Consider the following 18,753-nt stretch of genomic DNA (forward strand, 5'->3'; position numbering starts at 1 on the left):
GCTGCATCTCTCATACAGACGGTCTGTATTTAATCTCATAGTAATTTGTAATATGCATCAGTATACAGGTATCAATTTTACTGACAACCCTAGTAATTGTACTATGTTTGTTGTAATTTTGATCTCCTGAAGTCAATGTGTATGTGTGCGTGTGTACAGGAGTGTGGAGGATAATTCAGAATAATGCACGAGGGTTAACAAAGAAACAATTTGGTGGTTATTTGTTAGCCTGCTATGAATGCAATCTTTGCAACAACTTTAAATGAGTCTAAAACCATAAATTTGCTGATGCTGGCTTGTCCCAAATATGATTACATGGAAAGCTAATAGTGGATAGAGAACTACCTTTTTCCTGCTGAGTTCTCCTGCACTTTAACTGAAAGGCGATTAAGGCAGAGTTAAAAGCATTCATAATGTTAAACTAAATAAAAGAAAATAGATGTAATGTGCAAACTAAAACACTGTTTGTCAGAGATTTAAAATGTATATTAGGACCTAAGAAAATAAAAATGATAAGTATAACAACCAGTACATTAAATCCCAATCAATAAAGTTGTGCCTCTATAAATTTTCTACATGTGATAAAAAGTAAGAGAACCATCTTACTTTGACAGTTGACTGAGGTCCTCACAAGAGAAAGGAATCAGCAGCTGAAAGTGGCTCAGAGTGGTGCCAGCACACCAATCTAGCACCAGCTTTCGGACCACTGTACTTTTCCCTGTTCCCACAGCACCATAGATGAGGACATTGAGCCCCCGGCCATCACTCCAGGTATCAGTGTGCTGAAACAGCTGTTCCACAGTTACAGAGCGATTACAGTGTGTTTGGGTTTGGAATGGAGAGCCGAGTAGTCCTGCCCTCTCCTCAGCATCAGTTTCAAGGATTAGTGGGTCGACATGCATGGTCTCAGGGCTGAAGAAACCTCCAAACTGTTTTTCCTCCTGAGGAAGGTGGCTAAACCATAGGAGGAGCTTTCTCTTGTGGATCTCTATTGGGTCTATAGAGAGAAAGAAAAAGAAGGTGTTTTTATTCTTTAAGTGGTGGATTTTCTCAGATGTGATGAAACCTTATTAAAGTGGTAATGCAATAATTAATTTAATACAATGATCAAATTGAATCTGTTTTATCCTGATGTACAGTGCTGTGAAAAAGTCTTTTCCTCCTTCCTTTTTGGACTCTGACCTTGAGTTTGAGATCACTGAGATCCACACTACTCAAATGTTTTAGTATACACAGTACTGTGCAAAAGTTTAAAGCCGGCGTGAAAAAATGCTGTAAACAATGAATGCTTTCAGAAATATAAATGATTGTTTATTCGCCCCAAATGTATTCTTGTAGCAGGACAATGACCCCAAACATACAGCCAAAGTCATTAAGAGCTATCTTCAGTGTGAAGAAGAACAAAAAGTACTGGAAGTGATGGTATGGCCCCCACAGAGCCCTGATCTCAACATCATTGAGTGTGTCTGGGATTACATGGAGAGACAGAAAGGTGCGAGGAAACATCCACAGAAGATCTGTGCTTAGTTTTCCAAGATGTTTGGAACAACCTACCAGCCGAGTTCCTTCAAAAACTGTTTGCAAGTGTACCTAGAAGAATTGATGCTGTTTTGAAGGCAAAGGGTGGTCACACCAAATCTTGATTTGATTTCAATTTCGCTTTTGTACATTCACTGCATTTTGTTGATTAGTCAAAGTCAAATTACACTTTATTGTCATCTCCGCTATATACAGTACAGTATATAGAGAGACGAGATGACAAGGCTCCAGGTGCATCAGTGTAAAAACAAACAAATATAACAAGAGTAGAAAATAAATATACAATTCAGGACTAGGGGCAAAGGGATCAGTAACAATTTATTTGAAATTTACAATTTACAGTTTGACGCTTAAGGTCACCTTGAAGTGATTTAAAGTGACCAGTGTAGCAACTTGTAAACATGAGCAGAATTCTTGAGAGTAATGACTGTCCATAAGCAGCATCTGCATTACAAAGGCAGTGTACGGGGAGTGCAATAGAGTCAGTTAACAGTTTGTTTGTTTGTTTGTTTGTTTGTGTTTGTGTTTGTGTTTGTGTGTGTGTGTGTGTGTGTGTGTGTGTGTGTGTGTGTGTGTGTGTGTGTGTGTGGTGGGAGAGCCGGTAGTGAGATTGATGGCTTGCGGGAAAAAGCTATTTCGCAGTCTGGAGGATCGGGACCCGATGCTGTGAAAGCGTCTGCTGGATGGAAGCATCGGCACTTTTGATTAACACTTTCATTTTTGAAAGCATTCTTTGTTTACAGCATTTTTTCTCACCAGCCTAAAACTTTTGCACAGTGCTGTATACCTAGGGTATCCATTTGAAACTCCACCCGAGTTATTGTATTCATAAACTTGGGTGTTCATGTCGCCCTCCCACCCAGTAGGGTAACAAGAACACCCCAGTCTATTACGGCTAAGTGATGTACAACAACAATGTACAATGTAAAACAACTTTGTAAAAAATGAAAGGGCAAAAGGCCCATATTGCAGGCCTTATTTTGTAACAAGGAAATACCATCATTGTACTGTTCTACAAAGTACTGTGACATTACTACCAAACAATTGACTGATATTGCATTTAAGAGACAATAACTGAGAAAATGAACTGAAGTGTGGACCTGGTTCTAAAGAGTTTGAGGTAGTAAACTTCCTGCAGTAAAAACCAGAGACTGGCCAGGGTGCAGCCTCCATTCCCATCTGCCACATCCTCCATGTTTTGAGTAGATGACTCATCTGTCTGGAAAAAATAATGCATCATGCCAATTAGTTCAGCTGTTGCTTACAACCTTAATAAAATACAAATGCACAGAGAACAACATTTCAAGCACAATTTGCTTTCATTACTTTGCTGCTTACTTAATCTGATAATCACGCTAAGGAATAACATGTAGGAACAAGCTGTTGTTTGCATATTGCAGCAGATATAAGTTATTACACCTCCAAAGCACTGACTTTTACGCAACTGCACACAATTAATATAAACACAAATGAAACCTGTCTACTTTTGCTCTGAGAAACTTCCTGCAAGGTTCCTAAGAATTCTGTTGGGTCTTTATTACAAACAAAGAAAACAATGGAAATATGAACCAGTTTAAATGAATGACACCAGTCGTCGTTTACAAAAAAGTGAAATTCATAAAACGATTAACAGCATATTAATATTATTCTGCATAATACTTTGCATTTGCATTAACATTTGCCACAAGTAGATGGTGGTTCTTTACTACATCCCATTGTGGAAAATAGTCACATCAACTATTGTATGGACAATGTCTCTACACAGCCTAACATACCTCAACTTCTTGCACATTTTTCACACACTCAACAGAAACATTGAGCAAAGCCTGTTTCTATGAGTGCTGACATAAAGATGAAACTAACTTTCCAGTGACTACACATGTAGTCACTGGTCCTAAGTTATGACATGTCCTAGCAGTTTACACACCTTCCACTACTTATTTAACAAGCCGAAATGCAGAAGCAGTGTGTAAATCAGTAAGTACATAAGTACACTCCATGATTCAGTAGCTTGTTGATCCTCTTTTGGCAACACGCACGCATGCACACACACACATACACACACACACACAGAGTGAGGTGCCGTTTGATCGGTGATATTGCACACTGACTAAGGGGGGTGCTGTTGCTACTATAATAAATACAGTTATAATAAATACAGTTTATAGAAGTAGTCAAAGGAGCTTGCAAAGAAAAGCGTCTGGACTTCTTTAAGTTACTTGAAGACATTTCACCTCTCATCCGAGAAGCTTCTTCAGTTCTAAGGTCAAATGGTGGGGAGTCCCAGATTATCTGGGACATGCAGACTGGGCAGACTGGGAATGGACGACCAACCTTCCGGTTAGTAAGTGACCTGTTCTAAATTGACTGTACTGTTACATTTAGCAGTGAATCCAAATGACAGTGAGTCTCATTCCCTCGCTCTGAAACTCCCGCTATCGCCATATTTTTCCCTATATGGTAGCATATAAAAAGACATAGTATATAAACAGTGTGCTGGGTAGAAAAATTTTCCAGTTGGGAGGGTGGAATTAATGATGCATTTGCGCTGTGTGGGAGAAAAATAACTCACAGTGAATTATCTGCAGGACAGCTTAAGATATGCCCTTTTAACCGTCGTACATAGAAATATATCGAGTATATTCGATATATCGTACATCCCCACTACTATGCCAGGGCCTTTAAGTCACTAGGCATCAAGGTTCAGTTAATCACCAACCTGTGGGGGAGGAGATTCATCCTTTTCTGCTGCTTCTTTGTCTCGGGAAGTTTTCTGTTAACAGTTAAAGCATAAAGTCACACAACTGATGCAAAAACAATCTTACATCTGCATACATCTGCATGCATTTGTTTTCTTAAGACTCAAGACGTTTATTGTCATTTCGTATGGTGTTACCCAGCCTGAAACGAAATACTGTTTCTCACCAAATTCCACAAGATGTCTTTATTTAACACGTCACCAGCCCCCTTTGTGATAGCCTTCATATTTATTTAGACATATTTTGGTATTTCTAAGAATATAATAACTCTGCTTAGACTACATATAGCGTCTGCGTCTCTTCTGCAAATGCCACTGTCTCATAGCTAACAATCATGCAAACTACACATAAAATACAATAAGACATACCACCGTCTTATCGTTCGTCTCCCGACCACACGTTGTCCAGGAAAGTAGCTTAACGCATGCAGTATACCGTTTCCTTTTAGGTTTTCAAATTTTCAAATTTGTCCAGTATCATTAAGGACTTGACACACAGAAACATATGTATCACACCGACTGTCATTCTTCCGCTTCACCGTCGATGAGTTTCATGTTTCAACTTCCGGTAGTGCTGACGACAAGCAGTCCAAAACGTAACTCTTATCCACCTTTCCATAACCTCGATCGAAAACATCAAGGAAGATCAAGGTCGAGGAAATGTGTGTCGGAAAAATCACGAGGGCTAAGAAGTGCAACGTAATAAAAATCTGACCAACTAAAGTACGCAATTTCCCTATTTGCTAGTTGTACTTAGTAAGTTCACTCGGGAGTCTAGACTTCCATGGGAGGACGCGGGCGTGATGACATCACAGCTCAGCTCCAGCGATTTATTGGAGTGGCTGGAGTTACAATGGAAACACGGGTAACTACTAGAAGTATTTAAAAACATTCATAGATAGATAGCTATTTCTCTATATATCTATATATCTTGTCTTTAGAAAACCTCCTTGCCATTATTCATATTCATGACCATTATTAGTTGTCTTCTAACATTAAAAGAAATCTTTCACTATGTCAACAGGCTTCATACAGTTGAGCAAATCACTAAGTGATTAAAGCACTAACTTTATTTCTCTTAATGAAAACATGCATGTTCAATCATCCAGGTAAGCAAAACCCAAAAAATTAAGTCTAAATTTTAATTCTAATGAAGTCATTTAGCTTCAATCAATTATATAGAACAGGAGTAGTGAAAAATAAGGAGAAAAAAGGGCTTTGTTTTCTGTTGCCTATATTGTAGATGCTGACTTTGCCTCCTAATTGAAACAGCAAATGAGTACGGTCAGGGGTTACAATGGGATTCAGGAGGTGGAGAAACCCTAAAATTGGTTGTATTGGTTGGCTAAGCATGGGGAAAAGAACGCCAGCTGACAAGAATTTCTATTTTGAGCTCCAGTAGGTTTCCTTTTTGTACAGGCTGTGATCAACTGATTTGTGCTGCTGCTGTTCATTGTGGACTTGGATGTCTGAATTTAAAGAGGTGTAAGAAGATGTTTCATGAGCTGTCTTGGCTGATTTCCCTCCCCTACACTGACACTACACTGTTGCTGTCTTTATACTAGACATATAAAGTTGGTATGAAGGTGGAATTGAGTGAATGGATCTAAGCATCATCAAATCAATCTTTGATACCCTTTTTGCAACAAGAACAACAGGAACACTATAGCTGCTGCTGTACACCAACCCAGCACACTATTCTTTACTTTAAATCCATCACAACAACCTAACCTGTTTATCCCAAATCATGTTCAAACTGAACATGATTTTCAAAATATGAAAAAACATAACTAAACTTCATAGTCAGATCCAATATCTGATTTAAAAATGAGAACTTACAAACTTTAAATTTCCAGTTTATTAATTACCACTGAGCAGTCCTTCCTTTAAATATTACCACTCCTCTCCTCTTCCATCTTTCTCCATCTCTGAGTGAAGTTATCTTGTACTCTTTTTCTCTCTCTAGGAAGCAGCTCTACCCGAGCTAGCAAACGCAGAGTGTGACAAACTGCGCAAAAACAGTTTGTGTGTTTGCTGATATTTGCTAAACTGATAGAACCATTGCATTTGAAATTATTTGTCATTTAAAAAAAGGTTACTCCGCTTATGCTCCTTCTGTGGGGCTAGGTAGAAGCTGAAATACTGCAACTACAGATTATGAGCATCTAATTAACACTCATAACATGAGTAGTAATTAGGCCGACACTGAACATGGATTATTTTAGGGGCTTGTTCATACCCATATGAACAAGTATGTCTGCCTCTGAGGAGAAAACAAAACAAAAAACTGACCACAATAATTAGTGGTGACCCAGGAGAAGAAAAAGGTCCCAAATTTGTATTTATTTATTTATTTATTGTCAACTGGTAACGTATGTGAAACATTGGGACAAACCATCTATACTCAGGTTGGCTAGCAAACATGACACTAATGGCGAGGAACATTTACATCATTGTGCTTCACTGTTTGACAGAACTGAAGGTGAAAATATTAATATAAATAATTTTTCTTATTTTTACTAAGATATTTTTCAGTTATTATTTTATTTTCAGTTGTTACATACAGGACAGACATGACTGGGTGTAAATACTATGTGTAAATACTAAATATTGACTATTATTGTGCAACATGTAAGATCAACAGCGCACAGTGTGCTTTGAGATAGCAGCCCAAAAGAGTGTAGCTTGTATCTGTGAGCACCCGTGTGTACACCTGTGCTTGTATTCAAAAGGTTCCTTCATGTAATGATCTTCTAGGGGGTGTGGGGAGCCATAGCCCCGTCCCCAGGGCATGAAGCAGGTGTGGAGGAGATCCAAGCTCCAGACATCCAGAGACCCCCAGAGCGCAAGAGTCCAATGTGTGTGTGTGTGTGTGTATATATATATATATATATATATATATATATATATATATATATATATATATATATATATATATATATATATGTGTGTGTGTGTGTGTGTGTGTGTGTATATATGTGTATATATATGTGTATATGTATTTGGGCTAAGAGTCTCTAACCAAAAATATAAGTGTAGCAAACTCAATGTTTACAAGGCAACAAATGAAAAGTAAATTTTCCATATAGTGACATCATTAAATTCTAAGAAACTAAATCGCTGTGATGGCATTGACATGAATTTAATCAAAAACATAATCAAATGTACTGTGAAACGATTTACCTACTTTTGAAATCTGTCATTACATAATGTCTTATTTCCTTGTGAGATGTAGATTGCAAGGGTTGAGCCACATGAAGCTGGAGATAAACATCTCACAAACCAAAGGTCCATCTCTCTACTTCCACAGTCTAAGATACTGCTAGATTGTATCACTAAACTAAAGCCCTGGTTTGACTACAGTAAATTAACACTGAATTTCAGTAAAACAAAATTCATAATATTCAGGAATCTTACAAATTCTATTGCTAGGAAACTGATGATAAATAACATAGAGTTAGAAAAAGTAGCTGAAATAAAATTGTTGGGGGGTGATAATACATCACAACCTGGATACCCCACATTGTCACAGTCCCTCTGTTCTTACCAGTTGACTAGCCGCTCTGTCTTTGCTCTGTTTTGTGGGTGTATTCTGGTTTTAGTGCAGAAGCAGGACTCTCTGGTTTTTCCACACACCTGATTTAGTCATGTACCTGTTCCTGATGTCCTCATTGTGACCTCTTTTTTAAAGGAGTGGCAACTCTTCAGTCCTCCCTGGGTTGTTTTTTTTTTCAATCCAGTGCAATCCAGTTCCAAGCCTTGAGTTAATGTTTTCACCTACCTGTGAGAGAGATATCTGAGTTTTCCCTGTGCTCAGGTTTGCCTGGAGAATCCCCTGTCACAGAGTGGTGAGCAGTCTTTATTTGGATTTGAGACAGACTCTGGGAATTTAACTACTACTCTGATCATTTTAAAATTGTTATTATTCATCATAAACAAAAGCACTCTGACATGGAACCCTGCATGTGAGTCCTACCTGTGCCCAGTTCTTGACATACATTACTTAACAAATGAAATACTGTCTGGAAATGTGTCAAAACACCTATAATACACACACCCATCCAATATATTATGTTCAGTTCTGCACGCACCTTGGTTATTATTCACCGTAAATAAAACTCACTTGCACCTCCGCCACTGTCATCCCGGAGTTTGGCACTTCAGCGCGCCTGGCTGTGGTGAGTATACAGGAAACTGATCGTGTTATTTCTGACTTTGTACTCTGGGGCTGAGTGTTTCGTGACAGGGGATGGCACTCCCAGTGATTTCCCCACTTTACCTGCTCCATGTCTGTCAGTACAACCTGTTCAGCCATCAATTCAGTTAGCTGCTCAGCAGCCATTAGCTCAGTCAGCCTCTCAGCCACCATCACAACTAGCATCATTACAACCTCTATGGCAGTCCATAGAGCAGTCAGTAGCACAGTTAATTGCTCAGTCACAGTCGTCGCTTGCCCCTCTTCAGGAGGCTGTGCCTACCCCGCCCATTTTGGACTGTTTTTCTAGTGCTCACCTTGAGCAGAGAGACAAACATATTAATACTGACATATTTCCTCATGAACTGGCTAGTTTTCAGACTGTTACTTGCTCCAGGGCCTCCCCAGAGGCTGAATTGCAGCCCTCACCTGACTCTGGACCCCTGGAGGCTAAGAAGCCAGTTGAGGACTGCACCCGGCTGTCGCTGCCTGAGCAGGGTCAGTGCTCCGCGCAACTGCAGTCTTCCTTATGTGTGCCAGGGGCCCACGTGCCTACTGGTTTTGCTCTGTGTGTGCCAGAGACCCACAAGCCTGCTGGTTTTGTTTCGTGTGTACCAGAGGCCCACGTGCCTGCTGGTTCTGTGACTGTTTTCTCTGAGGGGTCCGAGGAACTGCCTCAGCCTGCTGCTTTTGCTGGGGGGGCCGAGGAGCCCGTCCAGCCACCACCTGCGGCTCCCACGCCGTCGCCTGCAGCGCCACCACCTGCGGCTCCCACGCTGTTGCCTGCAGCGCCACCACCGGCGGCTCGCACGCCTGGTCCAGCCTCCGTGCCTTCATCCTCGTCTGGTCCAGCCTCCGCGCCTTCATCCACATCCACGCCTGCAGCGTCAGCCTCATCGCCGCCTGCAGCGCATGTGGTGGCTGGACAGGCTCCTCAATCCCCCCCAGCCTGCAGCGTCAGCCTCATCCACGCCTGCAGCCTCATCCACAGCGTCAGCATCAGCCTCATCCCTCACAGGTGTACACACGGGTGCTCACACACACAAACTACACCCTTTTTAGCTCCTACCTTAAAGCACACTGTGCGCTGTCGATCTTACGTGCTGCACAATAATGTTTAACACTTAGTATTTACTGTTATATTCCCATAGATCAGCATGATGTTGTTTATCCCTTGTTAAATGCTTGTTTTCTTTTTTCTTTCTCAACAGGTGATCCAGGTGATTGATATATGTATTTTTGTCTGCTTATTTTGTTGGTTTTTGTTTTTTGCCCTTTATCCCCGTCCCTCTTCTCTGCTGTTTTTTTTCCCTCTTTCTTTCTCCCTTTTCTTTTCCTCATTCAAGTCTGTCCCGTATCTAGCAAATGAAAATAAAAAATAAAATAAACAATAAAAGGTGAATCAAATAGACCATTACGGCAAGGCTGGGATGGTCCATTTGGTAAAGTAAATCCGTTGGGCATCTTTCTTTGCCTTTAGACAATAATTCTGATGGCAAAAGAGCCAAACGGGACAGGCAAAAAAAAAAAGAGAGAAAAAGCAAGAAAAAGAAAGAAAAATCACCCTCATCCACATCATCCTCGCCTGCAGCAGCATCATCATCAGCATCTTCCTCGCCGGAAGCAGCAGCAGCATCAGCAGCATAATCATCAGCATCTTCCTCGCCGGAAGCAGCATCATCATCAGCATCATCCCCGCCTGCAGCTTCAGCGTCAACTTCGGCCTCGTCTGCAGCTTCACCTGGTCCGGCTTCAGCCTCAGATGCAGCTTCAGCCTCATCCTCCTCCTCATCCTCGCCTGGTACTGCCGCTGGCATGCCGCCATCCGGTCCGTGCCTTCCGCGTGGCCGGCCTCCGGACTTCTGTTGCCGCCACCGCCTTCCGCGTGGCCGGCCTCCTAAACTGTTTGCGTGCCGCCACCGCCTCCCGCGTGGCTGGCCTCCTGAACTGTTTGGGCGCCACCATGACTTCTTCACGGCTGGCCCTCTGGACTGTCTCATCCTGGCCTTCTGTGCTATCGGCCCCCGAGCCGGCCACCTGAGTGTATGTTGTGGACGTTTTGTTTGGGACTCTGGGGCCTCCGTTTTTGGTCCTGGTCCTGGTCTTGCACCAGTCTGCTATTTGGATCCTCCTTCTCACCTCCGCACGACTGCTGCCCCAGTCGCGACATATATATTCTGGAAAAAAGAGCAATAGGAATCAGAAATCCCCTTCAAGTAAACCATTAAATCACCTTTTTATTAAACTAAACATTCTTATATTTAAATACTCATTTTACCTCAGAACTGTACAAATAATTTTTTTTTTAAAAAGCAAACAAATGCCCCACAATATTCATAACTTGTTCAACAAGACCAAATCATCAGGACCTGTGAGGTATCCCTATGTTTAGCAAGCTGATAGTAAGGACTAATAAAATATATCATAGCATTACAGCCACTGGAACTAGTGTAACAATTGTGCAGATGAAGTTAAGAAAAAGTACATCAACACATAACTTTGCAAATTTGTGAACAATAAATTGCATGACTAGAGGAAAGGTTTCTGTCAGTGATTGGTGCAGTCTCTTTGTATTCTAATGATGCATTGTCTTTAGTGTTGTTAATCAAGGTTAGAGTAACACAAGTTCAAAGTATTATGTAGTATTATGTATTTGTCACATAGGTATGATTCCATATAAAACATTAACCAAACATAACTAAGTTTAATAACAAATATAAACAGATTATTTTCACAAGTCACAGTTGGCAATGTGCCCCCGTCGAGACGGCGCATTAGCCCAGGGCACCAAACAGGCTAGGACCGCCTCTGGTGGGCAGCGACGTAGAGAAGACTGTACAAAGGCTCCCCCAGAAGTCTAGATCAGACATAACGGGAAACTGTTCACCTAACGTTGCCCACGCACTTAAACAATAAAGCGGCTTTCCCGGATATTAGCGTCTTCTGAATTACTTCAGTTTAAACCAGCATAATTTTGAGTTGTCTCCTTGTGTTTGCTAAAGCAAGACATAGCAGCCAGCCTAGACATTTGCTAGCATTCATTTAGGGAGCGAGTAATCGGCTCATTTTGCAAACATGTACAAACGCAGAAAAAATTATTCTGAAGTTCAACCGGAAACACTTTTGTGTATCTCGTTAACGGGTGCACGCACTTTAACGGTGGTAGCACTCGCGCTCCATCCTCTCTGACAGCCTCACAAAGTAGGGTTCCATCCTCGTCATGGCATCTGAAGAGCTCGCACGAAAGCTGCAATCGCGGCTTTCTGCTACACAGGAGGCCGTACCGAGGCCCGAGCCCGAACAGAGCCCTGTCCGACCCAAACCGCAGGGGTCAGATGCTGCCTGTGGAGATTCATCATCCGAGCTATCCGCCAAACTGACGCGTAGGCTGGACATCAACGAGGGCAACGCTGCACCACGAGCGACCCGGGTCTTCAACCCTTACACCGAGTTCAAAGAGTTCTCCCGCAAGCAGATTAAGGATATGGAGGGAATGTTCAAGCGGTAAGACTCCACCAATTGTTTGTTTTGTCTCTTTAAACATGGCAGTCACGGCTGTTGTTCTCAGTCGCAGAGAATGGGGGCGAACGAGCGTGCACGGCTGGATCATGAGATTAGCCAAGGTGCAGGCTGGCTGTCATCGTGTCGACTGATTTAGCGCCTCTGTGCAAACACTCTGCACGTTAAACCGGTGTCTTTGTAGTGATGTATCGTGCTCAGATGGAGGACTTCTTAAGGTCAGTGCCGCTCCCTCGGGAGACGACACACTGACGCCGAACATCTCCAAAGATGACATAAATAAACAATGCGCTTTAGGCACAAACACAGTATGCCAGAAAAATTAACGCAATGGAGCTAAAAGCCCGAATTAGACAAAATGACAGGGGATCATTTAGTGTGTGGACCCTTCGGATTTTTTGACATCTTAAAATGACACAGATGGCTCGCTGTATGTTATCATCCTGTATAATTTAACTCCTATTAAAAAACGTATTTTACCTGTTTTTATGAATCTAGCCTGGCCTACCCCTAGCCTGGGGGTGGATTCGGTTGTTTCCCCCCGCTTTCTTTGGGTTACTTTATTAATTTGTGCCCTGATAATCATATAGGGCAGCACCTAAAATTGGTGTAACTGTCTCATTCTTCTTCAATAACAAATTATCAAAGTATATTAAATAAACTAAAGGTTCGTGCAGTATTGTCTGTAGAGTCTTGTTTATTTTATATTAAAAATGCGATTCATTCTGCTCATGCTACTTTTCTCCTTTGTTCCCCATAGATGGCAAATGACAATAATTGTCACCTATTAGTTTGTAAACTGTTGTTCTAAAGTTTAGAAGTTGGTATTTCTGCAGTGTCATTATGTTTTGAAAAAAATAAAGGAGTGGATCTGTCTATGAAGCCTCACACTTACATTACAAATGACCCATGACTGACAAGGCAGTTTGCATTTAGTGGTTGTGACTATAGTCATTTAGTGGTTTATCCATATATTTTCTCCCAGTTCAGGGTCATGAGCCAACTGCTATAGGGCAAGAGGCATGAATTGTCCTAGACAGGTTGTCAGTCTGTCTTATTCTTAACACAAAGAGGCAGAACCACCAATTAATATAACCCCACTAACTACATGTACAGTCCCGATCAAAGGTTTAAGACCATTTGAAAAATGGCAAAGAAATCATATTTTTTATGGTCAGTGTTGGGGAGTAATAGAATACATGTACCGGTGTTACGTATTTAAAATACAAAATATGAGTAACTGTATTCTGTTACATTTACCGCTTAAATTGTATTTAAGCGGTAACTGTAACGGAATACAGTTACTATGTTGAAATAAACTGAATACACAGGGGTCTTTTCCTGTTTCATATGTTAGGTTATCGCCTCTTTATCCCCTCTCTAATTTTTGTAATTCCATGCATTGCTGAAAACCCAAACAAAACACGCAATAAGAGGCACTAATGTAAGCGTTCTGTTAATGTTGGTGGTATCAGTTACACAATGGACCCAGAGCCAGCACAACAGAGCTATCAGTGCACGGGCAGGAATGCATTTCTTACTTTAAAATTCCGACACCACTTCACATTTAAAGAACAAAGGAATGGGCAAAATCTGACCGTGATAACTATACAGTACTTACTGTACAATAAACAAAGACAAGACAAAGTGGGTTGTGCAATAAGTATTGAATACCAGGTTCAAGTTATTTTCAGGATATTGTAGACAATGCATAGACAATGCAAAATGTGCAAATATAGTATAATTTAGATGTGTGTTCAGTAACTATGTGCAAATAAGCATATTGTTCCCAGGTCCAGTTTATAGTGGATTTGTGAGTCTTTTGGTGAGTATTTTAAGGTTTTTGTAAAGGTGTATGTGTATATCAGTCCTTTGGTGGTAGTGAGTTGAGGGCTCTGACTGCTTGGGGGAAGATGCTCTTGCAGTGTCTGGTCGTTATGGTTTAAATGCTGCGAAACTGTCTGTCAGATGGAAAGAGGGAGAACATGTGAGGGGGTGGAAAGTGTCCCTTTCTATGCTGTTCGCACGTCGGATGATGTGTTTGTCGTAGAGTTGGGTGGGAGAGGGCCTCCAGTGATCCTCTCTGCTGTCCTCACTATCCGCTGCAGAGACTGCTTTTCAGTGAGGGTGCAGTTCCCGTACCAGATAGTGATGTAGCAGCAGATGGTTTCTCAATGGTTTCCTGGTAAAATGATGTGAGATCAGGGAGACTGGCCTTCTTCAGTGGCCTGTCAGTTAGGAAGTCCAAGATCCAATTGCAGAGAGTGGTGTTTATTCCTAGTAGGTCCAACTTCTTTACCAGCTTCTGGGCAATGTTGGGGAGTAACGGAATACATGTACCGGTGTTACGTATTTAAAATACAAAATATGAGTAACTGTATTCTGGTACAGTTACAGTTTAAAAGGGTAGTATTCAGAATACAGTTACTTTGTTGAAATAAATGGATTACACAGCGGTCTTTCCTGTTTCATATGTTAGGCTGTCCCCTCTCTATTTTTGGTAATTCACCGCCGATGGAAACCCAAACAAAACACGCATTAAGAGGCTCTAATGCCTGTGTCTCAATCTCGCGACCCACGTCACCTCTACTGCGGCCCACATAAATGACGTGAAGAAATATTTTTAAAATAAAATAAATATTTTTATTAATTTGAAAAATTATTTAATATGAAGGCAATAGGCAGAGTGTTACAGGCATAGCCCTAAAAAATGTAGCCTCGTGGGCAGTGTAGTCCCTGCTGCAGAGAGAATGGACTGCCATACCTGTTATGTGTCTGTGAGCGCGAGGGAGGGAGAAAAAGGAGAGTCGAAATGAGTACAAGTTGTCACTGACCAGAAACAGGAGAGGGAAGCATGTAAATATAATAACAGCCACTGCAGCCAAAAAGAGTGCCTGATGAGCCCAGTTGCAAGTAAGCTATTAAGACTCGACTGTACACTGTGTTTGTGTTTTCCTCTGAAACAATAAGTTCCATTGGAGCAGCCTTTCAATGCCGCTCTCTGTCTCTCGCTAGCAAAGTTGAGCCAGACAACAAAGTAAAGCTACTTTTCAGCTATGAGCCGACATGGAACCCGACATATTAGCCAGAGGTCTTTACTAAGGTTTGGAGCTGCGGACCTGTTTTATATACGTGTGGAATAGTTTTCTGTACGAGATCACTGCAAAAAGTGCAGCCTTACCTAATGTCCACCCTACTGTTACTCATTTATATTAAGATTTAATCTAGCTGGTATTGGTATGGCGAGTATCCTTCAGTAATAGTAATAAATCACAAAGCAATAGTACATTCATGTAGTTGTAAAAAGCTTGATAATATATTAAGTAATCCAAAGTATTCAGAATACATTACGTAACAGAATACGTTACAAAATACATTTTGCGGCATGTATTCTGTAATCTGTAGTGGAATACATTTTAAAAGTAACCTTCCCAACACTGCTTCTGGGGAATGACTGTGTTGAATGTTGAGCTGAAGTCAATAAACAGCATTCTGACATAACTGTCCTTTTTGTCGAGATGGGAGAGAGAAAGGTGAAGAGCAGACGAGATGGCATCATATATGGAGCGGTTTGGGCAGTAAGCAAACTGTAGCGGGTACAGATTCGGTGGAAGCTGAATTTTCATGTGCCTCAATACCAGCCTCTCAAAGCACTTTGTGATGATAGGCGTAAGTGCCATCGGCCGGTAGTCATTGAGGCAGGACACAGTGGACTTCTTTGGCACTGGGATGATTTTCATGGTTTTAAGGCATGCAGGTACCACAGCTGAGTCCAGTGATGTATTTAGGATGTCCATGAAGATGCCTGCAAGCTGGTCAGCACACTCCCGAAACACCCGACCAGATATGTTTTCTCTAATGGGGAAAAAATTTAACATTGATAAACCTGGTGGTTTCCAACATTACTGGCATGACAAGCAGATCCCACCTGAGATGTTTTCTGCACGCCACAGTGGAGCGGTGTATGGCTGTTATTCATGTGATTTTTCTTCCTCCATACAAGTGTAAGGGATACTCCAAGTTTTGAACTGCCAGCATCATTGCTATGGTGAGAGCAAGAACCTACAGTATCTCACAAAAGTGAGTACACCCCTCACATTTTTGTAAATATTTTACTATATCTTTTCATGGGACAACATTGAATATATGACACTTCGATACAATGTAAAGTAGTCAGTGTACAGCTTGTATAACAGTGTAAATTTGATATCACCTTAAAATAACTCAACATACAGCTATTAATGTCTAAACCACTGGCAACAAAAGTGAGTACACAGCAAATCCAGCATGTCCAAATTAACACTGTCGGATTTGATTTCAACACTATTAAAGTGTCTATATGGGTCCACACCAGAGAGTGTTAATTTAACTCTTTTTGGAGAGTTGGTACGTTAACTCTGATTTAGTGTTAAACACCAAATCTGTCTGGAGTTGATAATTTAACACTTGGTGTTAAGAGTTTATATATTAACTCTCAAAGAGTATTTTAGTTTAACTACGTAAGAGTTATCTTCTAATTCATTCTAAAAAGCGGGAATTTTACTGTTCTGAACTTCTAGAAATTTCTTTTGGAAATAAACATTTACTAAAAAGATGCAATGGTTTTTGAAAAACATTTATTCTGAACTGTGCACCACAATTTCAAAACATTTTCTGAAAGATGTAATAGTGTACATGTTCTCACTTTCATTAGAATTTTGTTTATCAAAAGGTCTGACATGGTAAATGCAAATAACAGCATTCTCAACACTTATTTCTTCAATACAATATGCATGTCCTTCATTCATCCCTTTGTGGAACTTCAACGCACTTCTGCTCTCCCCCATATTCCATCTTCACAAGCATATCCTGTGTGGAGATTGAATAAAAATTAGTTGACACTAATTAACGGCACAAATAATCCAGTAAACAATTGCAGCACAGTAAAAAAAAAAAAAGGAATCCTCTTTGAGCCATTACTTGTGTAAAGTATTTTCCCAAAAGACAAGGACACAGGCAACAGGTAATACTGAACTAAATGTAAAACCTCAACTTTTTTCATTTTTACCTAAACCGTGTGCACAAAACTCTGGAGGGATCTAAATGCTACCGTAGAATCGAGTCAGGACATCTGCTACTGCTGTTTGCTCGTTTTTTTATTTTTTTTTTATGGGCGATCGTTTTCAGGCTTCAAGTAGCACCATTATACCAACATTTCACATTCTACACATTGTTTTAGGTGTATTTGACCAAAAGTTTGACTGAAAATTCACATGCAAGCTTTTTTTCAAGGCTGTGGTATTTGCCCGCAAACAATACCTTTCAGCTAGCTAAAACAGAATATTATGCTATCAGCGAGCAACATGGCTAATGCCTTTCACACAGCTTTGTCTCAACTCCAAAGAGCCACAGAAGTAAAAGCTAATAACAATTGAAACAATCTTTGAAAAAATGACTTACCAAGCATGGCAAACAACTCAAATATGTAGAGCAAAATGTTCTGAAACGGCTTCACTTCAGCTTCGATTGGAGCCGTGCTGGGGGCGGAGTCTGTGAATTTACTCTGTTGGTGTCATAGCCCCTCTAGGAGTTCAGAGTTAAGAGGTCAAGAGTTAATGTTTCCATTGTAACACCTCCAGATTTGAAATAGAAACACTCATTTTTAACACTCGATTTTAACTACTATCATTTTACACCTCAGAGTTACATTAAAAGAATGTGACTCTGCTTAGAGTAAAATTAACTCTACTTTTGCAAGGAGACTATTAACACCAAAAAATTTAACACTTTTGAATTTGCTGTGTACACCCCTAAATGAAAATGTCCAAACTGTATCAAAGTATCAATATTTTGTGTGTTCACCAATATTTTCTAACACTGCCTTAACTCTGTTGGGCATGGAGTTCACTAGAGCTTCACAGGTTGCCACTGGAATCCTCTTTCACTCCTCCATGTTGACATGATGGAGCTAGTGGATGGTTAGAGACCTTGCACTCCTCTACCTTCCATTTGAGGATACCGCACAGATGCTCAGTAGGGTTTAAGTATGGAGACATGCTTGGCCAGTCAAGTACCTTTACCCGAAGTTTATTTAGTAAGGAACTGGTCTTTTTGAAGGTGTGTTTGGGGTTGTTATCATATTGGAATACTGCCCTGTGGCTCAGTTTCTGAGGGGAGGGGATCATGCTCTGCTTCAGTATGTCACAGTACATGTTGGCATTCATGGTTCCCTCAATTAACTGTAGGTCCCAAGTGCCGGCAGCACTCATGCAGCCCCAAACAATGACATCCCATCACTATGCTTGACTGTAGGCAAGACACACTTGTCTTTGTACTCCTCACCTGGTTGCCGCCACACATCCTTGACACCATCTGAACCAAATACGTTTGTCTTGGTCTCATCAGAACACAGGTAATCCATGTCCTTAGTCTGCTTGTCTCAAGCAAACTGTTCGCGGGCTTTAGTGCATTAGCTTTAGAAGAGGCTACCTTCTGGGACGACAGCGCTTTGATGCAGTGTGCAGCATATGGTCTGAGCACTGACAGGCTGACCCTCCATGCCTTCAACCTCTGCAGCAATGCTGGCAGCACTCATACATCTATTTTCAAAAGACTACCTCTGGATATGACATTGAGCACGTGCACTCAACTTCTTTGGTTAACCATGGCGAGTTCTTGGCCACTGTGCTGCAGCTCAGTTTCAGGGGGTTGGCAATATTCTTATAGCCTAGGCCAGTGGTTCTCAAACTTTGGTACGCGTATC

The 18,753-nt window shown here is 41.1% G+C and overlaps 2 protein-coding genes and 1 long non-coding RNA gene across 3 annotated transcripts in view; 1 reads left to right on the plus strand and 2 right to left on the minus strand.

Moving 5' to 3' along the window:
* The window catches only part of nlrx1 (NLR family member X1), a 28,323-nt gene extending 23,243 nt beyond the window's left edge, over window positions 1-5,080 (minus strand). Inside the window, exons 1-4 of the mRNA XM_085244870.1 lie at window positions 4,667-5,080; window positions 4,259-4,312; window positions 2,640-2,758; window positions 607-997 (exon numbers count right to left, since the gene is read on the minus strand). Of these exons, the coding sequence (XP_085100996.1) occupies window positions 607-997; window positions 2,640-2,758; window positions 4,259-4,278 (530 nt within the window). The 5' untranslated portion in view covers window positions 4,279-4,312; window positions 4,667-5,080. The remainder of the gene's footprint in view (window positions 1-606; window positions 998-2,639; window positions 2,759-4,258; window positions 4,313-4,666) is intronic.
* Window positions 5,081-11,629: 6,549 nt separating this feature from the next.
* efhd1 (EF-hand domain family, member D1) overlaps window positions 11,630-18,753 on the plus strand; it is a 30,455-nt gene continuing 23,331 nt past the window's right edge. Inside the window, exon 1 of the mRNA XM_085244872.1 lies at window positions 11,630-11,996. Coding sequence (XP_085100998.1) covers window positions 11,713-11,996 — 284 coding nt within the window. The 5' untranslated portion in view covers window positions 11,630-11,712. The remainder of the gene's footprint in view (window positions 11,997-18,753) is intronic.
* On the minus strand, window positions 16,614-17,784 carry LOC146559135 (uncharacterized). The gene is made up of 2 exons (XR_014888275.1): window positions 17,451-17,784; window positions 16,614-16,859 (listed from the first exon to the last, which is right to left on the minus strand). It is a non-coding gene; the product is annotated as an uncharacterized LOC146559135 (long non-coding RNA).

The sequence above is a fragment of the Mchenga conophoros genome, linkage group LG14 (assembly GCF_057382185.1).
Source record: "Mchenga conophoros isolate Kocher_MC1m ecotype Shallow Benthic linkage group LG14, M_conophoros_male_GT1.1, whole genome shotgun sequence".
NCBI lineage: Eukaryota > Metazoa > Chordata > Actinopteri > Cichliformes > Cichlidae > Mchenga > Mchenga conophoros.